Source organism: Rousettus aegyptiacus, unplaced genomic scaffold (genome assembly GCF_014176215.1).
Source record: "Rousettus aegyptiacus isolate mRouAeg1 unplaced genomic scaffold, mRouAeg1.p scaffold_m13_p_7, whole genome shotgun sequence".
Taxonomy (NCBI): domain Eukaryota; kingdom Metazoa; phylum Chordata; class Mammalia; order Chiroptera; family Pteropodidae; genus Rousettus; species Rousettus aegyptiacus.
In genome coordinates, this window is record NW_023416310.1 from 98,472,088 (window position 1) to 98,489,231 (window position 17,144).

Consider the following 17,144-nt stretch of genomic DNA (forward strand, 5'->3'; position numbering starts at 1 on the left):
TCTTTGTGTAAATCCAAATTTCCATATCATTTTCTTCTGCTTAAATGACTACCTTTAACTTTGTAGTGTGACTCTGTTGCTTCTTTTCTAACTGTTTTTCAGTAAGTTGCTTATGATGAGCTTTGGTGTGGTTTTCTTAACCTTTCTTCTGTTTGAGGTGTATTGTTGGATTTGTGGTTTTATTAACTGTCATCAAATTTGGAATTTTTTGGGTAATAAAGCCAAATTTTACAAATGCACAAATATTTTTGTCTCTGCCCTCCCATCCTTTTTCTTTCTGGAATCCCAATTATGTGTTCAGTAGATTGTCTCATACTTTCTGTAGTTCAGCAAGACACTCTTCAAATAAATTTAAATCTTTCTTTTCTCCGTGCTTAGTTTTGGATAGTTTTTATGGCCATGTCTTCAAGCTCACTGTTTTGGTTCTTTTGCAGTGTTTAATTTGCTATTAATCCTAGTAGTGTTAATTTTTTTGAGATATTGTTCATCTCTAGAAGTTTCATTTGGGTGTTTTATGTATTTTCTATTTCTCTCCTCATCATTTTCATGTTTTCCTATGTCCTTAAGCAGCTTTATAAAATTTGTAATAGCTGCTTTAAGGTCCTTTTGCACTAATTTCATCACTACTGTCATTTCTAGGTTTGTTGGTATTGACTGATTCCCCCCCACACCCCGCCCCAGATTACTGGTCATAGTTTTTTGCTTTTTTTGCATACCTGATAATTCTTGATTGAACACAGAGCTTGGTGACATTCACGTTTCTGAATATTAGATTTGTTGTAAACCATTAGAGAAAGTTTGGTTTCAGTCTGGCATATAGTTAAGTAACTTGCAGATCAGTATGATACTTTCAAGGCTTGCTTTATACTTTGTTACAGCAGCTCCAGAGAAGCCTCTATTCTGGGACTAAATTAGACCCACGACTGGGGTGTTACCCTTTGGACTCTACTCAGCGTCTCTTTTCTCTGGCTGATGGGTATACAAACTGTGAGTTCCATAAATTATTCAGTCAATTGCTTTCTAAAAGTTCTTTTTTGGGGCTATGAGGAGTTTCATCTCATGCATATGAAGACTACTATATAGCCAAAAACTGAGGTGATCTCTGCAGATCTCAGTGTTTTCTCTCTATACAGCTCTGACCTCTTCAGTACTTTGCCTGGCTGTTTTCAGATTGATCTCTTTCTCAACTCAGTCAGATTGCCAAACTCTGTTTTAGTTGTCTTTCTCTGTGCTACAGCCTGGAAACTGCCTCCAGGCAGTAAACTGGGACAATTGTAGTGTTCACTTTGTTTCTTTTCTTCTCATAGGAATCAGACTTATGCTGCCTGTTGTCCAATGTCTGAAACTGTGGTTTCCTATTTTTTGCCTGGTTTTCTTGTCGTGTATGGCAGGAGGGCAATTGCTGTAGCAATTTATCATTCACAGGTAGAAGTGGAATATCTAATAGCTACTTACCATGTAGTGCCTAGTGGGTGTCAGGCCCTGTGTTAACTATTTTACATACACTATTTCATTTAAAGCTTGCAACAGAGCTGTGAGAGAAGTACTCTCATTATCTTTGCTTTATAGATAAGAAAACTGAGGCTTTGAGGGGTTAAGTAACTAGCCCAAGATACCATAGCTGGTGTAATAAGATGTGGAAGTAGGTTTCAAATCCCAGTAGCCTAGGCTCTAAACCACTGTTATGACAGTTAAACTTATCTCTGAGGGGGGAAGAATGAAGAGGTCAAGGAGCAAGGAAGATTCTTGGTACATAAGATAAAGCAAGAACAAAGGTAAGCAAAAGATTTGAATAGACATTCCTCCAAAGATAAACATAGGGCCAAAAAGGACATGAAAAGATGATTAACAGCATTAGTCATCAAAGAAATGCAAATCAAAACCACATAACAAGATACTACTTTACAGCCACTATGATGGCTGTAATAAAAAAGACAGATAACAAGTACTGGTAAGGATGTGGAAAAATTGAAACCCACATATATTGCTGCAACTACTTTGTGCAACCCACATAAATTGTGCAACTACTTTGGAATATGGTTTAGCAGTTCCTGGAAGGGTTAAAATAGCACTGTCATATGACCCAACAATTCCGCTCCCAGGTATATACTCAAAAGAATTGAAAACATGTTCACAAAATAGCCTGTGTACAGAAGTTCACAGTGGCACTTTTCATAATAGCCCAAAGTGGAAATAATCCATTGACTGATGAATGGATAAAAAATGTAATATACCCATACAATGAAATATTATCTGGCAATACAAATGAATGAATTACTGATATGTGCTATAACACAATAAAACTTTAAAACAATACGCTAAGTGAAAGAAGCCAGTCATAGAAGGCCAAATATTGTATGATTCCATTCATGACATGTATAGAAAAGGCAAATCTATAGAGATAGTAAGTATATTATGGTTATCAAGGGCTGAGGGAAGGGAGGAATAGGGAGTGATTGCTAATAGGTTTGAGGTTTTCTTTTTGGAGTGATGAAAATGGAATTAGATAGTGGTGACAGCTGCACAACCTTGAGGATACACTGAAAAACTTTAAATTGTATACTTTAAAATGGCGAGTTGTATGGCATGCAAATTCTATCTCAATAAAGATGTTATTTAAAAAAAAGGATAATGCGCAATTACCCTTTCTTTGATTATTTTAGCCTCCCAAATTAGGCTGAAGGACTACAATTGTAAAGAATGAAGCTAAGCAGCTAAAGACAGGGCAAAAACTCATTACTACTTCAATTTCCAAGTGCCATACCTCCATTGCCAGGTTACATAAGAACTGCAAAGTACAGTACTTGCTTACCGCTGCGTGGACGGCTTTTCCTGAGCCTATAACAGTCAAGGCAGACCCCAAAGCCGCATTTGCGACAAACCCAGTGGATGTTGAAGAGAGTTGTTTCACATACATCACACATCTCCCGTACACCACGTACTGCTCGCTTCCATGCCACTTTCTCTGGTGGAAAGAGGAAGAGAAATACTGTTGGCACTGACCATCCTTAACAACAACAAAAGACCCCAAATCCACTGATTCCTACTCGTCATTTTGTCCAGCAATAACACTGAAGAGTTTGTGAACTGTGTGTCTCTACACTTGTAAGGGAAAGAAAATACATGAAATTTCTAATATTTCTGAACAAGTGTCAATAGTGAATGTCTCATATGCTGCCACTTCTAATACTGTAAAATTTTCAATTTAGGCAAGTTTGAAATAACAGGATTCTTCTTTTGAAATGTGGAACATACTTTCATTGTACAATTCTGCTTAGCCTAGAAATAGGATCTAGCATCTCACAGACATAGAAATATTGTAAATATCTGAATAATGTGGGTTCTAGGTGTCAAACATTATACCCAGTAGCACTTAATCTATGCACAAACCAGAGTATAGCTTACTAATATAAACTGGTTCAAAGCAAGCTGAAACTATTCAGAGTGAACTAAACCCAAACAGTGATCAACATGCATATTATGGCAGCTGTGATATAATTTCACAGAAATGAAAGGCAAGCAAGGAAGGAGTTTTTGGTTACATGAACCTGTGGATTCCCTCAAACGGTATTTTGAGGTTTCTAGGTCTATTCCTTCTTCTAGAGAAGAAAAGGGAATCCACAGGTTCAAGTAACCAAAAACAAAAAAGAATGAGGTCTGCTGGATAGAGTTAGGGCCTCCTATACAATTTGCTAGAAAAAGAAGTCTTGTCATTCACTAATTCATTCATAGAAAACGCCATTTGCCACTCTTTCCACTCCTCCTTTTAAGCAAAAGAAAATGTAAGTTTCAACTAGGAGTGCCTGGAAGACGAGCCAGAGGATGCCTTACGGTGTGGCTCCACCATCATCATGGCCTCCTTCTCGGACATCACAAGCTGGCAGAACTGGTCCCCAACGTTGGCCAGGATGTATTTTGAGGTTTCTAGGTCTATTCCTTCTGCTAGAGAAGAAGAGGGAATCCACAGGTTCATGGCATCAGGGTCACTTTGCTGGGGACTCAGAAATCCCTCCACACGGAGTACCCCCTTTCGAGTGAAGATCAACCTGAGACAAGAAGTTAGTCAAACAAATGGTAAGCATAGCAACCATGCAAAATAACATACACCCATATCCTAGGACCTAAAAGAAATCAAATGAGACTGTAGAGGAATGAGGCTGAATTAAGAATTTTCACCACATCTGACCAACAAAGTAGATTCTTTATACTAATAAGAAGGTTTGTTAATACTTAGTAGGTCTGGGTTCTTTAAAAAGCTGTCCCAAGAAATGGATACCACTTTATCCATCCACTGAGTATACATACATCTATGCCCATATCACTAAATGTGACCAGAGAGAAACACACAGAGCCATGCTCACTGTCACACTTTAAGTTCATGCCTACCTACATCAAGTGAGCCCTTAATATTGCCTGGCAGTCACGGTACAGTTTCCTGGTGTACTCCCTCTCCTAGATGCCTGTTTCCTATCCCATCCTTTCTTTTTAAACCTCCAATATTATTTCCCCATGAAGACCTTGCTAAGTATTCCACTGAGAAAATACCAGTAGCCAGAAGAGAACTCCCACAAACTCTCACTGCCATACTATCACACCATCCTGTAACTGGGCCCATCTACTCCATCTGATCTTCTGCTACAATGAATGAACTAGGTCCCAGCAAAGCCTAGTCTCTCCATGTCTGCTCTATATCCTATCCTCTCACAGACATCCCTCTACTAATTCTCTTCTATATCTTTTTTCCTCTCTGCTGAATTACTTTTGTCAGTATTTGAACTTGCTATCATAAAAATCTCAAAATTCCTATCTCAAAAATCCTCTTGACCCCATACCCTCTTCCACTTAGTTGCTTGTTAGAGAAGTTTCTTAAAAAAGTTGTCTATATTGATTGTTCCAGTTTTTACTTTTTCTTAATCTACTCTTGTTATGCTTTCCCCCACCAATCTACCAAAACTGTTTTTGACAAGGTCATTCCCTTGTTAAATCTAACGGGTCACTTCCAGTCCTTATTTTTACCTGACCCTATCAGCAGCATTTGCCATAGTTCATTGTTCTTTCCTGGAAATACTTTCTTCAGGTGTCTTCCAGGATACCACATTGGCTGTTCTTTCTCTGCCTCCTTTACTAGTTCCTCTTCACCTTTCCTATCTTTAAATGTTGGAAAGCTCCAGAACTCAGCCCTTGGATTGCTTCTCTTCTCTGTCTACACTGATTCCTCACATGATCTTTATTAGACTCACCTAGTGACATCCAAATTTTTACCTCCAGAATAGACCTCTTCTCTCAGCTCTAGAGTTGTATATCCAGCTGCCCTTTCAACATCTCCATCTGGAAATCTAATAAACAACTCATACTTAACATGCCCAAATTAAAATCCATTTTCCTCTCCAACCCTGAGAAATCTCCTTATCAGTAAATGGAAATTCCATTCTAGTTTTCAGGCCAAAAGCCGTAGATTCATCCTTGACTCCTTTCTTTCATATTCTGCATATGACCCATCAGAAAATCATATGGGCTCTGTCTTCAAAATACATCCTTAATCCAACAACTTCCCATCACCTCTATCACTACCTCCCTGCCCTAAGCCACTATCATTTCTCACCTGGATAATTCCAACAGCTTCTTCTCTCTGCCTTTACCTCAGTGTAATCTATTCTCAAGAAGACTGTCACAGTGCTCCTTTAAAACATTCATCAGTGTCACTCAACAGCTCAAAACCTCCAATGACTTCTTATTGAACATAAAGTCAAAGCCCTTAGGGGAGCCCTTTAAAATTTGTACACATCATTAACTCTTTGACCTCAACTCCCTTCCTTCTTCCTTAGTCTATTTTACTCACCCTAGCTCCATAAACGTAATAGGTATATTCCAGCCTCAGGACAGTTGCTCTTGTTGTACCTCTACCTGGAATACTTGTCTCCCAGAAAAATGTGTGGCTTACTCCCTCACCTTCTTCAGGCCTTTTACTCAAATCTCTTTCTCAAATAACCCTATTTAAAACTACAGACTTTCTAGCCTCCTCTTTCTATTTTTTCTCATAGTTAGTATTAGCTGATATACCATATATTTAATTTTTTTCCCACTTATTGTCTGCCTCCCAAACTAAAATGTAAACCTCTCAAGGGCTGGAATTTGATAGTTTTGTGCACTGCTAATCCTCAGTGTTCAGAACGATGACTAGCATACATTATGTGCTCAATAAACATTTGCTGAATAAGTGAATTCACACCATGTGGATAAACCATTTGGATTTATTTTAAAAATTAAAGACCCTTAAAAGATCATTTATAAGAAATTCCTCTTCTAAGTTCATCGCGCATAAGAAAAGTGACTAAATAGCTATTGTATGGTAAAGGCAGGGAATATTCCTAGGATTTATCAGTTATCTCTAATTCAAAGATGATTCACTTATCTCCTAAACTTATATCCCCTTCCTTCTAGGGGACTCAAGTTACTTTTTTCAAATGGAATCCAAGTTAGGACTAAATCAATATAGCTGAGGAGCTGGCAGCTGAGATGGTTCAAATTCAATTCAAGGACAAAACCACATGTCATTTCGCAACTCAAACAACTAGCTAGCTACTATGGTCTAGCCACAGCAGACTCTGAGAGCAAAGGGGTAAGAAAAACAAAGAGAAAGATGGTGTGATATGTTTACTGATTCAGAGTAACAATGGGAGTTGCATGTCACTAATGGAAACTAGGAAGGACACAAAAGAAGTCTGGGTACCTCCGGAAGTGAAAGAAGCGGCAGGCAACGGTGGAATCATCTTGCTCCTGTTCCTTAAATTTCCGATACCGCTCCAGGCGGCACTCACGACACTTGTGCAGGTGAGGGGCTACATTGATGCATGACCCATCCTGCAGGAAGGGCTCTCCGGATTGCTTTAGCTTCTTCACTTTGCTTACATCTTTCAGGACTGACTGGCCAACTGTGGCAAGGGAGGGAGGAGAAATGGTTGGTCGTGACAGGTATAAATGAGACTCAATGAACATGATCCTTTTGAGGACAGTTGTCCTGACCTGGGCCACTCCTCTTTGCACTGCTTGGGCATGTGCCCATCAGGTCCATCCGTGACAAAAAGGGAGCAGAGAGAGCAAAGAGGCTTCATTTGGATGCTAAGGACCATGGAGAATTTGTGGGAGGTGCCCCACTATACTGAAACAACTCTGGGCATGGGTGAGGAAAACCCAAGGAGAAAAAAGGTAGCCATCAACTATCTAGTTATCTCTAGCCCCTCAGGATATAACTGTTCAACTAATCATAGGATAACAGCTCCTAATGACAACAGCTACTTTTATCACCAGACTATTTTTTTTTTTTTTTTTTTTTTACCATCAGCTCTTATACACTTCTGGACCATAACCTCACACCATAGGACTTAATGGATTTGGAAAAGGCATTACAACCTTTTACATGTGCCAGAGAGAAGCAACTTGAGGGGTGATTCTTTTTGCTTTAAGTCAATGAAAGGCTGCTACATGAAAATGGAGACCAATACTCAGCAACTCCCCTGAAGTAAATTAAAGAGGATAGGCTAAAGAGTAGAAAAGGATGAGAAAAACCCCAAGGAAAGTTCCTGACCAAACAAACTACCAAGAAGATCAAGGATCTTCCTTTGTGGGATTATCATTCGCCAGGACAGAAACTGCTTACAGTGCTGATGTAGACACAATTCTGCCCTGAATCAGGTCTGATGAGGGGTCTTTGTTAGGCCCTTTTGGCTATGTAATTCTAAGAGATTATAGAACTTTCCATCACAGGGAGGGCCTCTGCCGCCCAACAGCATGACAGGCATTTGAAGCTAGTGCCAGAGCCAATCCCATGTACAGCCCCAGTCACCTTTCAGGGGTGCGGTCCGAGGCCGGCCCTTGGGGGCCTGCTTCCCTTTGCTTTTGCCCAGCAACAGCTCAGCACTGCGCTCCCCATTGGGGCCCAGCTTCCCCATCAGGTGCTCTGGAATCCCCTTCAGGCCACTCTTGGCCTGCAGCTGCTCCTCAGAGTCGCTCAAATCTGACAGGTCACTGTTGGTACTGGAGTCCGAGTCCTGTCTGCAAGCCAAGCTTCGTTCATCCAGTGAGAACCTTTTCACAGCTTCAAAAGGAGCTTTGTTCTCCTGTGAAAAATCTGCTGGGGTGGACAGAAAGCTGCCTGAGTGCCTGCCAAAGACGTTACTAAAGGTTTTGAGGAGGGGATTGTCCTGCTGCCCAGGCCCCACAGTTGGCCTCTCCTCTGTGGGGCTGGAGGAGAGAGTAGGCATCTCAATGGGCTGGATGAGGCTGCTGGTGGGTGAACTAGAACGGCCATTCCCCATGGCAGAGAGGCTCGAACCTCCAGTGGTAAGAGCTGAGCCCAGAACACCAGACGCCAGTTTGGAGGAGTCAGTTGTGATGAAGAGGGTTTTCTTCTTTGCTAAAGATGCCGAATCTGAAGAGGAGTGAGACTCGGACCAGCTGGGTGCTGCCTTGGAGGTGACAGTGGTAGCAGAAGAAGAGCTACTTGATGCCTGAGATGCAAAGCTGCTGAAAGGATTATGTTCAACTTTCTCCACAAATGCCAAGAATGGGTTAGAGGGCTCTTCTCGGGATAGTTTAGGGGGCTGTAAAAATAGATTTTCATGACTCTCTGGGGTACGGGCATTAAGGAGGCTCCGTGGGAAGGCTGGTGTGAGGGTGGGCATGGACTCTGCAGGCACTTTCCGGTCCACAGAGCTGCCAGCCTTAGAGCCTGATTTAGTGTCTGCTCCAAGAGTAGATCTGCCTTTACACAGGCTCTCAAGGCTTTGTTTGAATGATTCTCGACTGGAGGAATCCTCAGTCAAGCTCTCTGAAACGGTAGTGAAGTAGTTACTGGTGGGTAAAGTTTGGGACATGCATTGAAAAAACAAGTTTTTGGAGAGATCAGAGTCTTTCTGAGACTCTGGTGCAGAGCTACTGCCAAAAGAGAAGCCCAAAGGTTTGTTTTCTGTGGCTAGAACCCCATTGGACTGGCTCCTTCCACTTCCAAAAGTCAAAGGTTGTGATAAACTTGGGAGAGACGCTCCAAATCCAGAAGAGGCCAGAACAGAATTTCTTGAATTCTGAAAAGAAGATAGCCTGAGTTAGTGATGCTGGTTTTTCTTGAAAACTTTATGATCTCTTTCTTGGACCTAGGCAAACATTTCCTGTGGGTCAATCAACTTTTCTCTCCTGCAAGTCTATGAAAACTGTTCTCATAACCAGATTTCACCAGCATTAGGGAAGAAACCTGCCACAGACTACACAGAGAGCATCTTTAGTAAGGTGAGCTAGAGACGGTAGGATGTCATTCATCCTGCCACTCCCTTGGTTGTTAGCCAATTGGATGTCGCAGCACTAGGAAGCTGTGTAGGCTTCTTAATATCTATGTAGAAATAATGACTCCTCCAGGCAATTGGTGAAAAAAATTCCTGAACAGACATCAGCTTTTACTTTGAAATATACCAAGTGACCATGTAAATATTAATCTATCTCAATGACCTTAGGGGCTACTGTTAAAGTTTTGATTTATATAAGCTATTGCAAATTTCTGACCTTACTAAAGTGACTTTAGCCCCATGACAAGCCCACTGTACATTAAGAAAAACATCCTTTTATTAGTCTAAAACTCCTGAAAATAGACCTTTTTGGAATTAGGCCATTTATTTATGGGTCCAAGTCAATCTACAAGTTGAATATATATTTCAATTAAAGTCAGACCTAAAGATGCTACATTAAAGAAAGCACAATGGTTTCTTTAATGGTTGTGTTATCATTAGGATCTAACAAGTCCCCAAACAGGAAAAGTGTAGATATGATATACCCATCTAACAAAAGCATTCAGAATAACAAACTGGATAACGAAAAAACACTTTCCTTTTCCTCAAAAATGTTAACCTCTGCAAATGAATGAAGAAGAGTGTGTGCATAAAGAAGAGTATATATTATATACCCCTATACAAACACAGGAACATCCAAAGGTAGGTATGAGCACTTAGGCAATATGTGTTAATTTAATAAAACTCAGATCCTAGCACTTGACTAATAATCCATAGATTACTAAAAACAAATTAACCTTCAAGTAGTAGACGATATCCCTAAACATTAACTTTAAAACACTGGAAATAAAAATGATTCCATGACTGCTTAATGGATAGTGTTTCCTTTTGGGATGATAAAAATTTCTGTATCTAGACAGTGGTGATGGTTGAACACATATGGATGTACTAAATGCCATGGTACTGTACTCTTTAAGTGGTTAAATGGTAAATTTTATATGTCACTTTACCACAACTAAAAAAAAAGTTCCAGATAAACAAAAGGGCTATGTTAAAAAAGGGAGGAGTGTTAATTTACCTAAGGTAGTCTTTAAATATGTAAGAGGCAACTACATTAAAACTTTCCTTGAGGGAGGCATAGAGGTACAAGAACCAGGAAGGCCACCAGTTGACAGTTGCTACAGAGACAGTTCCAGGGCATTTTAGAGTTCATTATTTTTTCTTTTCCTTCAATCGACAATCACTGACTTAAATCCCTTCCCAACAACAACAAAAAAAGAGAATAGACAGACACAGCCCTAGGCTTTGCAGTTGTTCCACTAGCAGGATTTGGCCAGGAGCCTTGACACCTGCATGACTGCAAAGAACCAGCATGGTAGCTCAGGTTTCACTACTAAAGTTACCCTTTAAAAATAAATACACACATGAATAAAGAACAATTTGGATGGTCTTTCATGGTCCTTGAAATGATTAAATTACAAATCCTTTTCTTATAAGAAAGGGATGACAAGCTGATTTCAACTAAATTTTTAGGGCGAGAAATTTTCTGGGGGCTGTGTCCCTATTTTAGATTTGATATCATAATGGAAACATCCATTTCTACATTTTAAAATCCTATTTCAAGGAGAATACACAGGTTGAAACATTAGCAAAATTACTGATGTAATCACATAAATTTCTCCAATCTGTTTGGAAAATGTCCTTTGAATCCACATTTCATCAATTCAGCTTTGCTACTCTCAAGAACAGCAGTGTTTAGTGGAACTTTTCTTATATCATGTAAAATTTGGTCTATTTTGTAATCCCCATTTATATCCATACTGCCTTAACATGGAGATAATTTTAATTAATTTGATCTTCACATAAGATCTTCACCTAGGTCTCTTGAGAATGCTGGTCAACTAACAGAGGACAAATCATGAACAGTGTGAAATTTGCATTCATAGGCCTTCTTCTCTTCTGCCCTACTCCCCCTGCACACTAGGGATTAACAAACTGCATTATCTAGGGAGGGGAAAAAATCAGATGAAATGTATATGCCATGTTTTATCTGGCATTGCTATACTTAAAATGATTCCATTATAGGACGTGAGCTCCTTCCAACAGGTATTTCAATTCTTTGTTTGTAATATACAGTACTTAGCACACAGTAGTTTCCTATACATAATTCAAAAAATCATTTAGTTTATCTTTGTATTTTATATTCCAGCTTGGAAAAAATATGACTGGCATCATAAATCATACTTTGGTGACCAAATTAAGAGTCATAACTAATTCTGATATTGTTTCAAATTTGATTATGGAGCCAACTTAATGTTAATTTGTAATTAACAAAAGTTTCAGCAATAACATACGTGCATATTAGGATAAATAATAAACTGGATACTACTGTGATTAATTCCATCAAATTTTCCAGATAAGGCTTAAAAAGATTAAGTTAGAAAAAAAAAAATTTATGGCCATATGCAATCATAAAAAAAGCCCAATCTCAAGGGAAAATATCATAAAAATTATGAATTAAAACATGGCTTGGTATAGTAGCTTTCACACAGCCTTATTATAGTGTTGACTACCAACACTGTAATCCATTAATCTTGCCTCCCATAGGCGTGGTGGAGGCTCAACTAAACAGATAACTGAATTAAAAAGATTCTCCATCAGATCTATTTTAACATCTCATTAAATTGGGTTGTATCATCAGTTTTGATTAGCCTAACTGTTCAGGTGACTTAAGAGCTGATAACGTTATTAAAATATACACATTTGCCCAATGAGCAGTAAAGGACTAGCCACAGAGTTCGATTTAAGCACATCTCAGAAATACTTCTTTCCTGTAACATTTGAGATGCCTTTTAATGTGTTCCCAACAAAGGAGGGTGAAAGAGTGAACCCAAATCTTGCAAATCTGCCCCTGAAACAACTCACCTCTCCTGGGGCCTGCGACCGGCTGTCTTTCTGTTTTTCTGGCCCAGTCCCTGATGCAAGGCCAGTGTCTGAGATCCTCACCGTGGTTGGGGTAGAGCTGGCAGTAGTGACCACAGCTGCTGAAGCCACCATGCCCTGGCCAACTTGTTCCAGTGTTTTTCCTGCCTCTTTGCTTTCGGCTCCACCCACCTCTGGGGTTAAAGGTGTCTGACCTGTGGTTGCAGAATATGGAGTAAAAGGTACAGGTGTGTCCCCACCTACAGGCTCATCCTGCACCACCAGAGTCCTGCCGTTTTCTTTGGTGTAAGTGGCAAAGCGAATGTTGCGGTTAATCTGGGGGACAAATGTAGTCGGTGGTTGCTTGGCTCTCTGATCCAGCCCTGGCTCTCCACTGGCATTCCCTCCTTTCCAGGGACCTCGGCTTGCCTCACCTCCATCGTTCCCATTACTGTCTACTTCACCCCTGTCTCCTTTTAATTTCTTTGATGCAGGGTCACACCCAGAGTCCGAAGCACTTTTTCTCCTCCGGCCATCTTTCCCCTCTATGCTCTCTCTTTTCTTCTTTCCTTTGGAAGATTTTACTGCTTTTAACGTACCCCCCTACAAAACAAAATTCGAAAAAGATTTATTACAAGGGACTTTCCATTCTGCGAAAACCATAAACCGTTAGCTCTTTCCCATCTCTAGAAGCAGAAAATCAAAGCAGGCACAGATTGCCAAATTCCAAAGCTGGCTCTAAGACATCCCCTTTGTCAAAAAGCTCAAATCTTCCAGTGACTCAATTTATACACACATATTCAACATAATGGTCACTAGAGATGAACTCACTTGGCAAACCTTCTCTTAAATAAAGTGCACTACTTCCTTAAATGGACTTTTTTGAAGGTTTTAAAAATTTGTGGAATTTCTTTTACAGAATAGAACACAAAGCTAGTCTGGGAGTTCATTTGCTCCTTGATATTTATCTCCTTGTTTGACAGAAACGGACATTTCAAATACTGCAATATAAAATCTCCTCCTCCAGAAGTCACTAAAAACTAGTGACAACAATAAGAAAACCAACATTTGTGAGTCTGTGACCAAAGGAAAAGTGAGCCCAACAAAGACAGGTTTGGATTGCTCTTGAAGACACACAAAAAATCTCCAGATCTTATTTCAAAGCATTAAGACAGAGCAAAGCTAAAAAGTCAGGCTATTATAGCCCAGTCAAATCTCAGCTTATCCAATAATTTCAGCCTATCTAATGATATCTTACTTGTGCCTTATTTGAGAGGCCAGATAACCTTAAAAGATACAACAGTGTTGAAAGGGCAATTCCTAAGGGCAGGAGGCTTAGGACACAGCTAACATTCCTTCAAGCAATCTTTATGCAGCAAGAACTTGTATCTGGAACATATTCGGACTGATATCTCATCTTGATGCAAGTACTCTTTTTAGCTTTACTCATAACTTTCAGATAGTTTAATCTGATGATAATGTGTTGACCTGGCAATAAGCTAGTGACACAGAGTTATTTAGCCATTAATATTAACTAATTTAATAAATCTACCCTTACTGCCCTTAAATATTTATAGTCTTTGTGCACTTCTGTACCTGTTGTAATTATTACCATAGCTGTTATAACAAACTTTTTCAAATTTTATTTCTTTTGCCAGTTTTAGTTCTTATTTTTTTTATTCTGTGTTGCCTTCATTTTCATCTTTTCTCCTTCAATTTCCTTCCATAACTTTTAATCAAAGCTCAAGATTTCTTTGTTTCCCCATACTTTTGGTAATATTAATCTAAGTTTTTAAATCTTTCATTCAGGAACTATTTCTGTTTGCTAAGAATTGTTTTAAAACTTTTTTAAATCTCTTCTTCAACCTCTATCACCACCCAGTTGTAAATTACAGAAGTATGATCAGTGAAATCTCTCCTTTCTTGCTCACTCATTCAAGACGAGGTAACCATGGATCTCTAAGAAGGGTTACTGTAAAACCTGGCAGGACTGTCAATAATAATTATGCTTTTCAATCTAGCTAAAAAGATTGTCGCATCATGGCAAAATTAAAAAGGGAAGAATCAACATCTGCTGCTGAAAAATGCAAATCTCACCTGTAACTCATCTGGCCAACCTGACTCAAAGCAACCTCCCTGAGCAACAACTCTCATATATGTTTTACTTATGGTGAGCTACTCACATGTGAGTGGACAGCCTAGGACACAGACCAGCTATATCTAGCCAGCCGAATAGTACCTGGCACAAAACAGTTGATTACTAAATAAATGAAATAAGAAAGGGAAGAAAAAAAATGGGGCCCAATACACCATCATCAAAGTAACAGGTGTTTTCAGCTATGTAAACATAATCAAGAGATTTATCCTATTTGTAGCCAAGATAGCAATATCACAGAGGTGCTAAGAGACTATGAGAAATATGTGCACAGCTAGTCAATGCCCTACTGAAGGAAAACCACATTGGATTCCTTGATTGGTTCAGGCACTGATTTATAATGCACCTTTTTGGGGGGCTATAATTTTGAATGAACCAAGAGTTGGCCTGGGTCACAGTTATTATAAATGAGTAATCCACTGTGTGCTGAGCACTGAAGTAGGCATCTGTCTGATTTGATCTTCTTGGGATATGGAATTTCAGACTCCCTTGGAGCTCACTACCATCCAATGGAAAGAAAAAGAGGATGTAGCTTCTCCTTTATTTCTTATTACTGAGTAGGTCACGAATATCATTACTGCTTTTTATAGCTTTAACTGTCTACTGTATCTTTAAAATATACCTATCCTAAAATAATGTAAGAAGAAATAGGCTGTGGGTTTTAAAACGGCTAAGCAACACAGCCATGATTAAAAGGGTTTACTCAGACTAGGTCTCTTTCTTAAGACTATCCTCCCTTAATTAGATAAGACTGTGGAGAAAGCGAGAAATGTATAGTAAGTAGCCAGAGCTCAAATCCAAAGGGCATCTCATAGATAACACACACATCAAGAATCAACATAACATAATGCAAGCTCATGAGTCGCTCAGAGACTCAGTCCATTACTATACCTCATTCTGAGGTGCCGAATTATCCATCAGCATCACATGAATCAGTCTGGGATCTACAGACTTGATCTCACCACTCTACGGTAGGAACAGAATAGCATAATATGAAAAGGGGAGAGGAGAGATTTAAAACCTTGTGAATTAAAGACATAATTACGTATTTTTCTAATCTATGTAATTATCTCTTTATTTGTTTCTACTTCTCTATTAGAATAAAGCCTCCACCAGAGCAAGATCTCTATTATCTTACTCACTTCTAGTGTAACAATATCTGAAACAAAGTCTGGACAATGGTAAGTATTCAAATATTTGTTAAATGCCCAAGGGCCATTTTTAGGATATTAATTTCAAATTTTGCATCTCTAAAACTTTCCTATGCTGTACATTACAGAAAACAAAAACCTTCAGAACCAATAATCATTAAAAGCACCACTTTACCATTTAAGAATAAAAGCTTTTGGGAGAGGCCAATTTTACATTGTCAGATTTAATGTGCATATCCTTTGACCTTGCATTTCCACACCTAGAAATTTATTCCAATATATAATGTGAACCAATGTACAATAATACACGTTCGAGAATTTCACTGGGACATTATTTGAATTAGCGCAAATGATGGCAATGATTTACATGTCCATCAGTGGGGAGGTAGGCAGGGTAAAAAAAATTTTAATTTAAATCATTTCTTCAATTAAAAAAATAAATTTAAAAAAATTAATGTCCATCAGTTTTAGATTAAATTAGTCATGATATATCCATTCAGTGGAATATTATGCCTCTATTTTAAAAGGACAAGGCAAACTTCTATACATATTTACAAATAAAGATGTTAATTTGCAATTAAATTAAAAATTATAGAACTATAGATATCATATGATCCCATCTGTTAATAAAGTATATATTTATATAATTATCATACAAATAGATAATATATAAATATTACACACATGTGGTCTTTGGAAGAATATATAACAAACTATTAATGGTGATTACCACTGGGGGTAGGGATATTTGCCTAGGGGAAGGGGTAGCTTTCAATATCTACTTTATATATGTGTATTGTCTAAAAATTTTAAATGAAAATTTAATAATTATTTAAAAACTCATAAATAAAATCATTTATGTGTATATTACAAGTGACTGCTAAGGTCAATTCTGAAACCAATTCAAAGGTATATAAACATATATTTATTTGCCTCAAAACACTCCTCTATTGTTTTTCCTATACAATTCTCCAGGTAGCTCTAGATGCTGTTTTTTTCTGTTTACTTCATTAAAAACAATTAACTTTTTCAGTATCTAAAGGAGAGTGGCATATTACAAAAGCAAATATTGACTAGACTTTTAACTATTACTAACCTTTATGAAAATAATAAAATGATAATACCACTTTACATTTGTATATTGTTTTACCGATTTCAAAGCACTTTCAAATATAATTCTTTACTTCCCAAAACAGTGCTGCGGGGTGCGGGGCGGGGCGGGGGGGTGGGGTGGCTGGGGAGGTACCTAATTACCTCTAATTTCCATATAAGAACAGTGAGGTTATTTAAGAAAGTTGAACAGCCTTTCTCAAGGTCATATAATCATTAAGTGACAGAGCCAGAGATGGAACCAGAGTCTTCTTACACAGGTGAAGTGCTCCCTTTCTCTACACCACCCACTCGCTAAGGGGATTGATGGACCTTAGACGAAATAACGCAGGGCCTCACCTCAGTGACGGATACCTCCATGAGACGGGTGATGGAATCTTGATGGCTTACGACACCGTATAGCCAACTTTCTTCCCCCTCTGGCTGGTATACTTTGACCCTGTGACCCTGAACACTGTAGGGACCTAAAAGAGGGAACAGCCAATACTGAATATTTCTGGCTAAGCTATAGTTTTTCGTAATTGTTTCTAA

General features: G+C 38.7%; 1 protein-coding gene across 2 annotated transcripts in view; it reads right to left on the reverse strand.

The window, feature by feature from the left end:
• Positions 1–17,144, reverse strand: part of KDM3B (lysine demethylase 3B) — a 53,613-nt gene that overhangs the window by 18,478 nt on the left and 17,991 nt on the right. For both annotated transcript variants that reach the window (XM_016160643.2, XM_016160644.2), the window contains exons 5-11: positions 16,953–17,077; positions 15,244–15,318; positions 12,201–12,800; positions 7,844–9,080; positions 6,731–6,932; positions 3,832–4,046; positions 2,813–2,965 (exon numbers count right to left, since the gene is read on the reverse strand). In XM_016160643.2, the coding sequence (XP_016016129.1) occupies positions 2,813–2,965; positions 3,832–4,046; positions 6,731–6,932; positions 7,844–9,080; positions 12,201–12,800; positions 15,244–15,318; positions 16,953–17,077 (2,607 nt within the window). The remainder of the gene's footprint in view (positions 1–2,812; positions 2,966–3,831; positions 4,047–6,730; positions 6,933–7,843; positions 9,081–12,200; positions 12,801–15,243; positions 15,319–16,952; positions 17,078–17,144) is intronic.